Source organism: Corvus hawaiiensis, chromosome 3 (genome assembly GCF_020740725.1).
Source record: "Corvus hawaiiensis isolate bCorHaw1 chromosome 3, bCorHaw1.pri.cur, whole genome shotgun sequence".
Classification (NCBI taxonomy): Eukaryota; Metazoa; Chordata; class Aves; order Passeriformes; family Corvidae; genus Corvus; species Corvus hawaiiensis.
The window spans coordinates 85,499,149-85,514,916 of NC_063215.1; the positions used below are offsets into that span (position 1 = coordinate 85,499,149).

Below are 15,768 nucleotides of genomic sequence, written 5' to 3' on the forward strand. Positions count from 1 at the left end.
GATGTCTGTGTAAATTTTATAGAACTTAACAAAATGGCTGCTTTTTTGAGTGAGAGCTTCTACTAAATTGTTGCTACTTCTAGACTGGGAATGAGACTGTCAGCCTAAGACTGAGATTTCACAGATAAATCTCTCTACCTTTCTCTAGAAGCTTTGCTGTGTTAGGGCCTGATACTGTGTTGAAAACTTAAGCTGCACTTTATTTTTCAATTTAGAAAGGGCTTGTAAGGTACTGTAAGACAAACCTGTGCCCATAGCAATTTTCATCAATTGATAGCCTGCCATAAGAGGCTTTTATTCCAAATAAGCTGGTTTCTTTTCCTCCTAAGAAAGTATTCCCAAAGAAGTTTGCTGTCAGAAAAGAAAGGGAGTGGAAAAATCCCCAGCACCAGAAAAATATTGGACTTCAGAGTAGGATGAAAGGTGATAATGGTTAGTGGCACTGTTTGGCATGCAGTCAGTCTTTCCTGGAACTTTGTCTGGTACATAAGCATCTCTGTTGGTGAGGTGCAATACACCTCCTCTGCTGTCAGGAACATTGAAACTTCTCTGAGGCATGTGTGCCACCACCATGTCAAGTTGCTCTGTGGCTGTTTTGTATTTAAGGTTTGTCTTCATCTCTCCCACTATTTTTACTTTTTTAGGGTTGTCTGCTACAGAACTGAGAATAAGAAGACAGAATTTCACTGTACTTTCATTCCATGTTTCATTTTGCAGAATGATTAAAATTCCAAGTTGGCAATCATTAAAAAATATGTAATGATTGCCTACTTTGAAACAATAATAAAACTAGACACACACTCAGGTAGGCCAGAACATTTTATGGTTTTAATGGAAACAACCATGTCCCTAGATAGATATTTTAATTCATTTTTTTTAACCAGTCATATATGTTGGTTATCATATTTAATCTCTAAGATAGTTTTCCTATTGAACTGAGACTTTTGTGGTCAAGGCTGCGCATGTAAATATGTATATTCCTGTGCATTCATAGTTTTCCTTCTGAATAACTTAAACTAAACTTCTGAATGACTTAAACATTATGTAATATAAAGGAGGAGGTCTTCAAGACATTTTCAAGTCAGGTGTCATGATATTTGAAGGTGGGTTGAGGGAAAGAGAATCTCTGCCGCCTGGTAATGGGAAATGTTTTACATAATGGGGCTCTGTTTTATCTGTTTTTTTAACTACTTGGATGCAAAAACCATTGAAGGAAGAAAATATAGGAAGCCAAGTTAACATGTCTGCCCACTCAGTTATGATGTTGATAGATTGTCCTTATATATCTTGTTGTGGAGATTATTATTTTTAGAAACGATTTTATTTATCCTATAAACAGACTAAGAAAATAAAAATAAATATTTTGACTAGATAATAGAACAATAGGCAATGAGCCCAATTCAGTAGAATACTACAGTAATATATTAAACAAAGAAAAGAGTAGGACAAAGCCTTTTCCACAAAGGTAGCAAATGAGAAAACAAGGCTGTTAAATAAAACCTGACAAAATGCTGTAAATCAGGACACCTTGATATCTCAACATACCAGAAGGAGTCTGACCTTATTAATATGGAGATAAGGCAGCACAGGAAGGGCGAACAGCAGGGAGTGTTGCTTCTGGTGGACGAGGTATCTGGTAATTCCAGTGAGAGGTGAAAAGTTAATCAGAATACAGTAGTTTTCACTCTGCTGCTGCAGGAACCTGGTTGCAGCTCTCTCTAGAAAAATAATCTCTCTGACCCTTCAAAACTAGATCCTGCTGGTGCTGATTTTTTTGTTCTCCCCTCAAGATATCCATTATCTTCTGCTGGTTCTGAAAGCTGGTGTCCTTGTTGTACAACTTTTGTCTGCTCCGTATGAAGGCAGAAATGTGTAAGATGGCAGAATAGAGTGGGGGCTTGTTAGTTGGAGTGAGACCATGACAGTGATTAATTATTTTTTGCTGTTTGGTAAAGCAGGGAAGGGGGAAAGGATGAATATCGTTGGAATAGTGAAAAAAGAAAACATCCAGGGACAATTTGCTTTGCCCGGTTAACTTGATTCTCGTACCTTTATCTCCTCCACCCATAATGGTATGTGTCAACTTCACTAGGAGTAGAAAAAATTCTTCTACAACTATGAGGAACTCTGAGAACACTGGAACAGATCTCACATGGAAAGAGACTGTGGTAGAGGGAAGTAGAAGATGGAGGTCTTAAAGGTCTGCTGCTGTTTGTTTCTTGTCTTTATTTCTCTTGGTGCTCTTTTTTGTTTGCTTTCTTGTTGTATATTTGTGTGTGCTTATAAATGTATTGTCTTTGTAGATATTCAAATATTTGTTCATTTGTTGTGATTCAGGGAAGCTGAAGTCAGTATGGCAGTCCCATCTTTACTCGTAATATTACATATTTTTCAGCCGGTAAAGGAATTTTCAATCAAGTAGAGTTACTTAAAATATAGACGTGTGAACACTGTCATTTAATACAAATACAGAATTCTGTAGAATAAAAACCATGGTACCTAAATTACCTCCTGAGTCTGCCATAGGAAAGAAAGCATAGATCGGATACACTTAATCACTATAATTAACTAGTTTACCTTTATATCTCTGATTAGCTGCAGATCAAAACCTCTGTTTTCCTTTATCTCTCTTTACAGTAGAATATAATTCCTATTGTGAATGTCACATTGGTTGTGCTCTCTTTGACAATGGAATTAACTTCTTGGCCGAATGGCAAATCTATTAGTTCAACATGTACTCACAGTGTACTTAAAAATTCAGAATGAGCTAAAATTAAATGCTTCCCACATGAGATAATTTCTTTTCCTGAACTTGTGTTAATTTATAGTAGAGATAATAAAACTTTTCTCTAAGTGTGTCTTGTCAGAATGAGTGAAAGCAAACTTTAAAAAAAAAAATTGAAATATTCTTAATTTGCTTTTTACACTTTATGAAACTGGAAATTTGTGATTTATCTAACAAAATTAGTTAGTCCCTCCAGCTTCAGTTGCACCACTTGCCTTTGATTATAGAATTATTGCTTTGTTGGAACTTAATGTAATGATGCTGTAGTTGATGGTAGGGTAGATACATTCTTAGCCTGTTCCAATCACAGGATTAAATGCTAAAATCTAATTTTAAAACTTTAACATAAAGTATTTTGCCTCATTAATTTGGAAAAGAAGACACATACTCCAGGTAATGATGAATTTCTAATTCTACAGAACTTCACTTGAGCTCAGATTTGTGTCTCACAGCCTCCCTGATGGAGTCTATGTGCCAGCAGCCACAATTTTTTTTTTTTTATCTTTTATTTGGTCTTGTCTCATTTTGAAAGTATCTTAGCAAAACAAAAGCTGTGTGCATGAAGCTTGAGCTGATTGTACATATGATCATTTAATGTGTCAAAAATGACATATGCAAACTGTGAATAAAATTTCTTCATTCCTTTAAAATTTCACTTGGTTTCTCTTAATTAGCAGCACTATTATATAAAACACTTTTTTGAAAGAAAGTGACTTTTGTAATTGAACCTGTGCTGTCAGCAAGTCTTAGGTTACTTAACCGAGTACATTACTACAATTTTTTTCTAGAGTTACTAATGTACTAAAATAAATTATAGTTACTTTTAAGCATAACAGAGGCATTGCCATTTGTAAACTGGAGTATTGTAATGTAATATAATGGTAATGTAAATTAGTGTAAATCAGTGTACTCATCTGTATAGAGTCTGGTCTGCCTTCATGCTGCTACTTCGCACTGCCTATTGCTAATTTGTCCTTGTGGTTTAGAGACAGATTTATGTTGGATGTTGGTGGTCATTATTACATGTCGGTTTGTGTGTATAAATATACGTATTTAGGAATGAATATATATATATACACACACAGACACACAGAGACAAATTGGTAACTGTCCTGGAACCAGAATCTACATTACAAATGCTCTCTGATTTCAGGAAACATGGCACACGTATGGGTAAGACACACAGAGATGTCTCAGTGGTTTTTGGGTGTCTCCGTGATACGGAGTGATCTGTCACAGACATGCTTTCACTGATATTGTTAGGTTTACTGTATTTTCTTTTAAAAAATTCTTAGCACATAAAAATTTATTTATCGTGTGCTCACAAAATAGCTGCCCAACATTTTGCTGATCTCCTTTGCCAGAGTCTGAAACTCTTTGATGTTTCAGTGGTAAATACCATAGTTTGCCAGAGCACGCCCTGTCCTGTCCTCTGTTCCCAAGTGCTTTCTATCCTGTATTCAGCCTATTAAAATATACTGAATATCTGGATGTTGCCATCTAAACAGATTGTCTTTATACTGGAACATGCTTTAATAGCATGACATGGTTGTTACTAAAATTTTGAGCATTTATATCTGTTTCATATTGCTCCTTTAGGAGCCTTACCTGAAAAGCTAAAGCGGTCTTAGTCACTGCAGTTCTGCCTAGTTTGGTGCAGAATTATGCTGCCAGAACAACATGTATTAGACTGATCCAGAGGAATTGGGATGAAATCACTCTGGAGTCATTGTAGCCAATGGAAACTTCTGCATTCCAGCTCATTTTTGTATTCAAAAGTGACCAAATGAAAATGAAAGCTGAACTAAAACCTGAAATAAAAGCATGGCTTCAAGTACTTTAAATGTAGGATGTCCTCCCTTTCCTGGTGAGACATTTAAAATTAGTCTGAAATATCTAAGAGAAAAAGTTTTGAGCATGTTTAATCAGCAACTAAGAAAAAAATACAATTTCCCCCTTCTTTTTAATTTAAAGCATTCAATTTCATTTTAGTAGGAATGTAATTTAGATTGAAAGTTGAACATGTACAATAAACAGTTCATTCCAGAAGAGATTTAAGAAATTCATGAGTCAGGATTAGTAGAAAAATGTGATTTTGATGAATGCAAGCAAAGTATGGAAAAGAGAGTAATGCCATAGTATTTCTTTCCCCTGTTGATTTTGAAAACAAGAGAATTGCTGGCTAGAGACAGATGCAATATGGCAAGTTACTGCAACTCCTTGCTTTGTGTCCATGGAAGATTCTCATTTTTAGAGATTCTGATATTTCAGTCTAGTTTTTCATTAGGATTTAAGAGTGTCAGCATCAAAATTAAACTAGGTGTTGAGAGAAGCAGGACATGTAGCCTATAGGCCAGTCTTTTTATCATCTGCTATATCCCCCCCACCAGCTGTCCTCTGATGATTATAATTGATTTTAAATGGACTGTTCTGCAATATATTAATGGTTTGTATCTTGATGTATTTCTCGATTTAATTCTTTCTCAAAATGCTGCCTTATGGGATCCAGCTCTTGATAGGAAATAATAGACCAAATCTTTGTTTTCTCTGTGATTAGTTGCTGGGTTTCGCCTGGTTTCTCAAGAGTTCAGTTTTTAATTATATTTGTGAACTAAAGTTGTACATAGAAGGTCTCTTATCTGTACATAAAAGATCTAATACATAAAATTAGGTACAGCATTTGTATACCTGTTTGTAACACAATTTTTGCTTTTTTTTTGTTTGGTTTTGTCTTGGTGAAGTAAGGGCTGTAATGCTAGCTGCAGTAAGAGTCCTCTCTTAGAGGGTCCAGGTTTAAAGATGCACAAAGATATATTGGAATATAGAAATCCTATTTACAGTTTTTTTTCATACTGATGAAGTATTAATAGTCTTCTGAATTGGCTGTTCAGGCCAGGTTGAGATTGTTCAATAGCTTTTTTCTTTCTTTTTCCCTTTGTAGGAGGCATTAGATTTGAGTAGAATATTATTTTTAGGGTGGACAATGGCTTTTTTTGACATTGCCAAATAATAATACTGCCTTACATTATGCTGAAGCCTGAGTCGATATACCATGATGAGAACTCAGGGCCCAATTTCGGGAAAACGGCACATGAACACTTAAATATAGTCAGGCTTTTCATCCCTTCTCTTATGCCAGTTGCGGTCAACAAATTGCATCAGAGGTTAGCTGGTTATGTGCTGGAAACCCTTTTTTGTTACAGACCTCATGTTCTGAATGTTAATATCCTTCTGCAGTATAGCACCCTGTTTGGAGGAGGTCCAGATAAGTAACCTCTAAAGCCTTGGATTTCTTCCAAAGTAGTTTATGGGTTTTCTATTTATAGCCATGTGCCGGTCCATGTGTTATGTGCCCGAGCTGTTGGATCAAACGTTTGTTCAGAGAGCAGTGAAGCCAACACAGCTGCTTCTCTGGGTGTGTGCTCAGGGCCCACAACTCCCCCATGGCAGTGATTCCTCCACCCCTGTCTCCAGGAGGCTGCATGCTACTGAGCCCTGGGTGTGGTGGACCGTCTTTCCCTTGGTAGAGGCATTTATTTGTGTCTTTCTCAGCCAAATCTACCTGCATATGGATCTTGTAAAATGTCTGAGATAATTAGATTGATATAAATCTTTCTTTCAAATACAGATTCAAAAGAAACTGGCCAGCCAGGGAGATTGCTGGACAGTGTGTCTTCTTGTTTGCTTGGAAAACATATTAAAGGATGTGTTGGTTGGAGAATTAATTGGTGGTTCTCTTGTTTCAGTGGCAACCGTAGGCCTAAATATTTACTGTTGATTTTGCTTTAAAGTGTCTGCATGCAGTCTTGAAATATGCCAACTTGAAGTAGAGGTTAAGGATTATTTTTGCCTTGCATGCAGTTCAGGCATTATAGCAGGATGTAGAAGTCTAAGTCAACACAATGTGGCATGATGTGACATGACCAGGTTGTTCTCTGCTATAAATTTTGGTTCCTTCTGTGGAAAAATTAAACTATTTAAGAATGTAGAAAATACATTCTGCAGCTCGGACTCACAGCGTCTCCAGGCCTGTACTGTGTGCCTACCAGTGGGCAATGGCATGTTTCCCATCATCTCTAGTAGAGGGCACATCCCAGCCTGTTTTCTCTAGCATCTTATGAGGACGTATTTTTGCAGGCTTTGTCTAAACTCTTTTTAAACCTCCTGCTGCTGTTTGCTTTCATAGCCTCCTGTGGCAACAAATTCCAGATGCTTAATATCATCTTCATAAAAAGTACTTTATCTTTTTGAAGCTTGACTCCTGGAAGTTTCAATAAACATCCACTATTTCTCTTATTGTGATGCTTGATGAATAATTCTGCCTTCACTATACCTGATGCTCATGTGTAGATATTGTACCCCTTGGTCATAGTTCTTCTACTCTCCAAACTATGGACTCCTACCCTTTTTTTGTCTGTCTTCCTCTGAAGCATCTGTTTCAGCCTGTTAATAATTTTGGTTATTCTTTTTTCTAGTGGTTTCTCAGTTCCTGTATATGGACAACTGATTGGTCCTACCTGCTTGTAGCTCTTTTATCTTCCTTTATGGAAATTTAACCTATTTTTGTTGACATACTCCCTAAAGAGTCAAGAACATTTTTAAATTTTAATCTAGTTTTCCAGCATGCTTTCAATTCGTACTGCTTTGGTTTTGATTGAAAACGTAATAAGCACTCTTCATTTCTACTCCATAATTTGGATTGTTAGTGGAGACATGAACAAAAACAGATACACAGCAGATTCCTCTGAGTCTTTTCTAAAATGTCCTCCCATTTTTCAATGAGCTTGATATTTCAACCAGCTTTACACCTCTCCTGTAATAGTTGCTGTGGTTTGTAAGAAAGTTTTTATTAAAGGTGAGAGTATATGTTATTTTCAGCTCTCCAGCAGAATAATAGGGCTTGTGACTAGGAAAGCTAGAAATCAAAATTGATTGATGTGACTTCTGCATGACAAAGCTTCATACTTTCTAGATATCTACATATTTTCTAGAGACTGAAGCGAAAATAACTAGCTTATTGTTTCCCAACTTCTACTGTCTGCTCACCATTTTTTCTTGCATATGAGTAACACTTTTGCTTTTTCCAGTCTTCTGATACTTCACTCAGACTTGTGAGTTTTCAGAGATGAGTCCCAAAGGTTCTCTGTTAGTTTCAGCCACTACCTTAAATATCCAAGGATAAAGCTAACTAGGTCCAGCCAATTTTAAAATATTTAATTTCCCTTCACACTCTTGAATCTGTTCCTTCCTATTATTTTTAAGAGGATTTTAACTGTTGATTGGCATTAATCATACTAGCTGGGAGATCCAAGGCTACATTGAAGGTTATTAGTGTACTCAGTTTCCAGATTAAGGAGAAATAGTATTTATAGCAATGTTTTTCTCTAATAAACACACATGACGATTTTAAGAACCAAGGGTAATCCAGGAATGATTGCTAATTCTTGAAGTCCAGTTCCTTGTTCTCTTTGGCAGGCATATTGTAGCATGCCATAGAACCTGACTCACAAACAGCTCTGTAAGGGCTGTGAACAGTTATGGGTGTTGCAGACGAGCGCTTTTGTTGTCACTTTTGTGTTCACGTGTGTTGCGGGAAGGAGCAGATTATGATATGTGAAAACCTGCCTCTTAGAGCCTCAGCAGTTCTGACAAGTAGATATAAATTCTGTATTAGCGTGGTGTGTAAGTATTGCCTTCTTTAGTCTTTAAATAGGTATAAAAAAAATGAAGCACAGGTTCGAAGCCATGACATGTTTTGTTGTTATGTAGTCAGTTTTCTCTGTAGATACAGCATTGCAATTTCATGGCTCCTGTTTTGGGAGAGGACATTCTTGTACTGCATTGGAGGAAGAATAAATTCCTGATTAAAATCTCAGCCTCACAGAAATGCCTGTTGTTTGTGAAGAAACTGAAAGCTTTAGGAACCAGTAAAGTGTTCTAACAGCTTTTGAGCAATGTGAGTGCAGTAACAATGGAGGCCTTTTTCTTGCTCTCATTCTCAATTCTGCATGGGTATCACAGGCTCTGATAACCTTAATTGACACAGACTATCCTTTTTCTTAATAATGAACAAGCAGGTCCTTCCCAGATTAAACTTTAGTCTGAATAGTACTGTACTGCATACCCATTGTGCAGATTTTGCTTTTCTTCTCACTCTCTCCCTAGAGGTATAACAGCATGAAAAATCACCATGTTTTGTTTTAGTAAATGCAGCATTTTGGTGGATTTATTTTAACTTAGGTATTGTTTAAGCTAGTTGAGCCAGGTGAAAGGAACATGTTTTACTCTTGGTATTTTTGATAGTCCTTGTTCCTGCAGGAGTTTCTTTCCCAATCTTCCATAAGCTCTGAACAAATCTTTCTCTCATGCAACAGAATTTCTGGGCTTGCACATCAGTACAGTCAAGCTAGTAGGTGGTCTGGCCCTGGGCCTCTTAGCATCTGTAGCAGCCTTTAAATATGTAAAAGAAAGAATGAAATGCTCTGTTTGCTGTTTTCCATGAGTACAGGAAGGAAAAAAAGAATTGTTGCAGCATAAGAGACTTAAGTTAGGTGTGTCAGTCAGGGGCTTAGATATGGGATGTGGTTGCCTGAAAACACTACAGGATCTCTTTCAACTGTGGATTTTTGGGGACAGGTTAAACAAATAACTGTCAGAATTAATAATCGTACAAATAACTACGTATATGGACAGATGGACTGCATAAGTTTTAGAGATCACTCACGACCCTGTATTGTGTAATTAAGGGTTGAAGACTGAAAGTTTGAACGCTGATGAATGCATTTACTGGAGCAAAAAGAAGCATAGGTCTGATAAGCTCAGAGGGATCCCAGTTGCCAAGGGGATGTGCCATGAGACAGCATCAAACAAAAAGTCTGCCCAAGCCCCCCGACACAGGGGTCTGAAGAGCAGCCTAGCAGGTTCCTTCTAGTCTGTCGGTGGTGTGAGCTCTTCGATTTTGGATTCTTTCTTGAAGGCTGCTATTACTTGCACATACACACAGACAGAGGCATTCATAGATGGTATAATAGACCAGGGATATGGTCTGTCCTAATCTGTTTTAATTAGGAAAAGATTATTTGAAAATTGTCAGCATTATGGCAAAGTGTGTGAAAATAAGGACTTATTACTGTTGTGAAAAGGTAGGCTCAGAAGACTTGTTTGATACAAGTAGCTATTTTTTATTCTTTCTTTTCTAGAATAAATATTAATGTAAGCAATTTCCAAACATTAATTTATATGTAATATATAGAATTAAAAGCAATGAAAAACCCACCACTCAGCAGGAGTAAGTTCAACATCAACTGTGAAACTTCTTTAAATCCTCCTTATTCTCTTTAATTTTTTTTGCTGGTCTTTACTTGACCCTTCAGACCTGTGGCTAAAAATTTAGAGTTAAGAGAATCACAAACTTGGAACTTTTGCTTTATTTTATTTACTATTTTGTATTATCCTTAGTTCAAATAAAAACTGCTGTAGTCACAGGGGGGTTTTGAATGTTGATTTAAAAGGTTCCCTATGCTCTTTGTTATCATACTGTTAAGCTGGTACTTAAGAAAAAGTGAAATAATTAATCCATTATAGTTGTCAAAGACAACTGCGTAATACAAAGGAGCTCTGAAAATAAGAGCAGTAAAATAGGTTTGTGTGGTTCTGTCTTTATTTTAGTGCTTGTAGAATAGCAGTGATCTTACTAATGGTAGTGAGTTTGTACTGCTTACAGGGAGCAGCAGTCACTCCAACTGCAGAGTTTGATGAGCTGTATACATGAAAGAACAGGGATTTAAACTTCATACGATTTTCAGCTACAAAGCAGAAGTCAAGAAACCTTGAATATGTTCCCCAAAACTATGTGGAATGGAAATTAATGCTAGATTAGGAGGATCCATTCAGAATTATTTTGACTTCCCCTTTCCATATTGCTTTAACATGAGCACCTAGAAATTGCTACCATAAAATTTCCTGGTATTGAACTTAAAGCATCTGTTGCAGCTACCTTTTTTCCCCCACACCCTCTCCTCCTTGTGATACCATATTATTGTTGGTACACTGTAGATTTTACATGGATTTGGCCTTCAAGCTTTAAGAATGTTAAGAGGTTTCTAGAGGTGTGTTATGACTTACAACACTGTGGCCACCTTTTAGTGAAGCATCTCCTGCTGTCTCCGCGTGTAGTGGCCCAGCGTCAAAGGCTGATGTGGTTCCTGCTGGTCCAGTGATTCCACTACTCTGTGTAGTTGTTGTGCAGCTTGCATGGCAGTGTAACAAGAAGATGGGAGTTATTCCCTGGAGCAATAGTATGAAGTTTTTCACACCATGTGGCAGCTAGGATGCTTGTGCTACAAATTTATCCAGAGTTAACTCAGAGCTAGTCCCAGTGTGTAGAATGGCTGCAGTTAGCCTGATTTGGGAGGAAAAAGAGCCCTATTGTTGTGAGCCCTGCTGGGTCACATCCACTGCTCTTAGGGACTAGAAAACGAGCCCAGGCTCTCTTTGGTTTGCTGGTTATGGGAGCAGCTTTGCTATCTTGCTGCCGTGGTGATACATTCAGTGCATGGAGGAACCTGCATCAAACAGTTTCTGTGAATACACTTGCAGTACTGCAAAAAAACTGCATGAGACAAGGGTCATCTTAACAGGAGTCTGAAGCGGCCTGATGAGGAGAAGGCATAGAGCAATGTCCCAGACCTGAATACCTACTTTTCTCTGGCACTTTTTAGTTTTTCTTCCCAACAGTATGAGGCAGTGAGACAGTGTTTAACAATTTTCTCTTAAGTCCCAATGTGCAGCCTTAGTTCTGGACACCCAGGTGCAGTAGTTTACAACTCTTTTCAAAAGTTGCCATGATTCTACCTAGCAGCAGAAAAAAAACTTCCCACATTTTATTTATTTCCTAAGTAGGCTTTTTTATGGCTGAGGAACATTTTCTTATGCTGCTTTCTTGTAAGATTTTAGTTAATATATTAGAAATACAGATTTAGACATATATTTGAAATGTATAAAAGTGTCTAATGTGCATTATATTTAAAATATGCATATAACCTCAGCCACACATTCAGTGTTACTGTTAGATAAAAGGATACATTTTTCACTAAATTTCAGATGAGTTTTCTCCTGTTTGTCTGAAGAAGACATTTGCTGTGTTTTGGATTTTCTCAGACTGAAATAAAAATCTTTATATCTGATTTGTTCTGAAATGAAACATGAGCATGTTTCTCCTGAGAAGTGCACTAGCTGGCAAGTTTTAGAGGTTTTTTTATTTAAAAAGAAGTTAGACTTTTTCTTTATGTGTAAGGGAAAATGTTCTTATTACTCTGAAACTTACAGCCTCTTAAACAAAATGTCAGAAACAATGGAAATTCTATGAAATTGGTTATCAGCTGCAAGCATGATGTTGTTTCCTTTCCCTTACACTTTCCATGCTTTCCTGTGCACTTCCCCCCTTTCCCATTCCTTTATGAGGCTTTTTCCTCTATGTGACATTTTAATTACAGGGCAGTAATGAAAATTAAGAAAATAACTGTGGAAACAGACATTAGACATTGATATTTTTATGTGTGTGGTCTTGTTTAAATTTACTTCAGTAGAAAAATGCACAGTATATTTGTTGAACATTTGGCTTCAGAATAGAATATCCTTTATGTAAATTGCATGTCAAGAGACTGCTTTAGGAGATTTCACATTTATCTAGGGCTCTACCAGGTGCATCTGATTTATTACTGCAAGATTTCATAACGTAGTGCTATGCCATGTTTTAATATTTAATCGGAGATGTGGAGGGCATTACCGATCATACTGAGCAACAGCCTCCTGTTGTTTCCTTGAATCCTATCTATCATCTGTGAAATTGTTTTCATCATATTATAAATACTGTGGGGCAAGGACTAGCCAAAGTGTCTGAGTGGCTGTGACAGTCATACTGACAATGTCAGGTACTTTTTGTAGCAAAAAAAGAAACTTTGCTCTTTTTGCAATGACATTTTATTTCAGCCAAACACAATGAAACTTTTAAGTGCCATCCCAAATGTGTACTTTACCTGCAAGGCACAATCAGAAAATACGTCGTTAATGTAGGAGTCATTATTTTAATGCATAATGCTTTCCTTCTGGTACAAACAGAAAGCAGTTTAAATTATGAATATTATTTGTGACATGAATTATTTAACAGTGTCTGAGACATTTAAAATACATCTCAAGGTGATACATGAAGGACAGTTTTGAGAGTGTTTTCATCCTGAGGTGTGTTTCATGTTGACAGCTATGGCAGTATGGTCTTCAAAGAAATTTAGATCTTATGTAAAAGTTTTAGTCTCAAGTAGTTGACTAGAATGTGCTCATGCCATTAAAACTTTTTTAATCTTAATCTCTTTCAGTCCCAGCAAAGATGCATTGTGATCTTTGCACTGGTATGCTGCTTTGCAATTCTGGTTGCACTGATATTTTCGGCAGTGGATATTATGGGAGAAGATGAGGATGGACTCTCAGAAAAGAACTGTCAAAATAACTGTCGGTAAGAGGTAACAAACAAAACTTCTCTTTTGGGGTGGAAAGGAACATATGCGTGTTATATAAGGGCATGAAGTAATTGCCATAGTCCTGTGGTATTGGGAAGAGCAACTAACAGAGGAAGAAATGATTTCTCATTTTGAATTTCTGGTTTGGGAGGTTAGTTTAACAAAATAAAGGACACTTCTTCAAGTTATTTTAGGTGGTATGTTTTGAGCAAGACCTTGGAGTTAGATCAGTTATTTTGTAAGCCTGAGCCAAAGCCCATTAAGTTTCAGTGATTAACTACTGAGGTGGATCACCTAGTTCCCAATTCTTTGTCTCATCAAGAGCACTTCTTTCTTTCTCCAGAAAGGTCACTGATGCCTCTTGACCTAAGATTGCTGTCTCTTCTGTGTAGAGGAAGCTTTTCTATTTCCTGTTTGTTGCATTTCCCTTATAAACACAGTGGCTTACCTATGAACTGTGAAGGAAATTGGTGATATGATCAGAGAGACGAGTGTTGACAGTGTTGAATTAAGCTTTGCCTCAGACACCTGCCATGGTTGTGTATATCTTTTTACTTTTGGTTCTTAAAACAGAACTGATTTAAGTAGGTGATTCATTTTTTGGGCCTTTCATTTCCAGACTGAATCTCATTTTGCTGCTACTCACTGTCAGCTTTCTCTGTGAATCTGTTCATTAGTGATCACCAATGCTTTTCCTGGGTCATACTGTCCCAGATCCTCTTCTGTCCACCAAGCTGACTTAAAAATCATTTGTAGACTTCCTTCCCAGTTGTATTCTGTTTGGGTTCTTTCAAGACTTTAACGTTTATACAGAGCACCCTCGCTAATCCACTTTGAGAAAAAACCAGTCATTATTAAATAACTTCTCAGAAATCCATTCTAATCTGATCATGGAATTGCTGGAGTGGGAGGGGGCCTCTGGGCATCCTCTAGTCCGTGACTCCGCTCAGAACAGTCAGCTACAGCAGATTGCTCAGGCATGTGCACACTCATGCTCTGTGTAGCTCCAAGGATGGACTCCACAGCCTTTCTGGGCACCCTGTTCCATTGTTTGTGCAGAATCTACTGAGCTACCAATGACTAGGTGTACAGCGGGTAGGAGGTAATTGACATTTGCATTTTAGAATACTTTAATGAAAGATTAATGTTTCTTTGAGCCTTTGGTACTCATTTCTGCTATTCTTTGTTCATTTTGTGTGACAATTCTTTTGGGACAGTGCCTTTTTATGCTGCACCTGTCACCCTGCAGACAGCATTAATTCAGAATCCAGAAAATGTGATTATGGTTTTTCAATTGTAATGGGATTTTATATTATTTTTTGCATGCTACTTAATAAAAAAAAAGAAACGACCCAAAACCAAGAGGATTCTTTAAGTCTGTATCTCCTTTCAGATGGAATATACTTGCAGCATCAGGTAGCTTTGTCCTGAAACCAACTGTCCTTCTGGCACTTTTTCCCAGAATTGTTTTTAGGTTTAGTTTTGTTCACTTTGTTTTACGCCTACAGGTCTGGGCAACCTTCTGATATCTTCTCTGAATTTTCTAGAGTTCAACCAGCTTTCCTTTCCCCATCAAGGTCTTAGGTGTCTTTCACTGTGAGATGTTGCCTTCCAAAATTTTTGAAGATACTGCATGTGGCACCTCTACACCCACTGTCTCCATGTGTGAATCTTTGACAGAACTAGGTCAGATGAGGGGAAGGTCTTTCTGCTCATTGGCTTTAATGTGCTGCTAACAACTTCAACACACTTGGAAACTACTGCACCATGTTTCCTATTAGTTAACTAAGGGTTCCCATTTTGTTCTGGGTAGCTGTGCCTAGCCAAGGAAGGACTTCACCTTCTTCACTTTGTATTCTTCAAAAGGAAAAAAAGATGGAGTAGAAATGATACACAGTGCTATGAAAAACAGGGATATTATTTTTTCTATGTGAGAGATTAATTTCTTCTGTCTTTTTGTATGGGTTACAGCAATCTGCCCCTCCGAAGAATATTTGCCTTTGCTCAGTGTTTTTTGTTGGTTCACATGTGTCAGTCTTGTCCCCTCCTGGATTGTGTTAGAGGAGCCTGAGACTAAATTCAGCACTCTGACTTTAAACATAAGAGTCAATTAAACTGCTCTGCGTTTACAGGGATAAAAGTGAACTCAGACCCCAGCTCTATTTTAAGGTGCCTTTCACAGAGTGATTCAAGTGCGTGATCTAGCTACTAATGCCTGAACCAGAAGGCACATAAATGCTGTGTGTAAAAACTGCCTTAACCAGTTCTAATAACAGTATCCAAGTGCTGGCAGCTCCTACCTGCTAACGTTGAGTCCTTCCCTACACAATGAACCCAGGGTCCTTTATGTGTTAAATAAATTGCAGACTCAACTGAAGTGTCACAAATCAATTGCTGCCAATGGCATGTATTTAGTACTTGGCCTAAGCGCTTTTAATAAGTAAGACAAGAGTTATTGAATTCTTACAT

At 37.4% G+C, this 15,768-nt stretch overlaps 1 protein-coding gene across 3 annotated transcripts in view; it reads left to right on the forward strand.

Annotated features, from left to right (window-relative positions):
* Window positions 1-15,768, forward strand: part of PLD5 (phospholipase D family member 5) — a 184,557-nt gene that overhangs the window by 60,577 nt on the left and 108,212 nt on the right. For 2 of the 3 annotated variants that reach the window (XM_048298663.1, XM_048298665.1), the window contains exon 2: window positions 13,159-13,295. In XM_048298663.1, the coding sequence (XP_048154620.1) occupies window positions 13,159-13,295 (137 nt within the window). Of the gene's footprint in view, window positions 1-13,158; window positions 13,303-15,768 lie in introns of those variants that run through there. The other variant, XM_048298666.1, reaches the window with a different exon arrangement.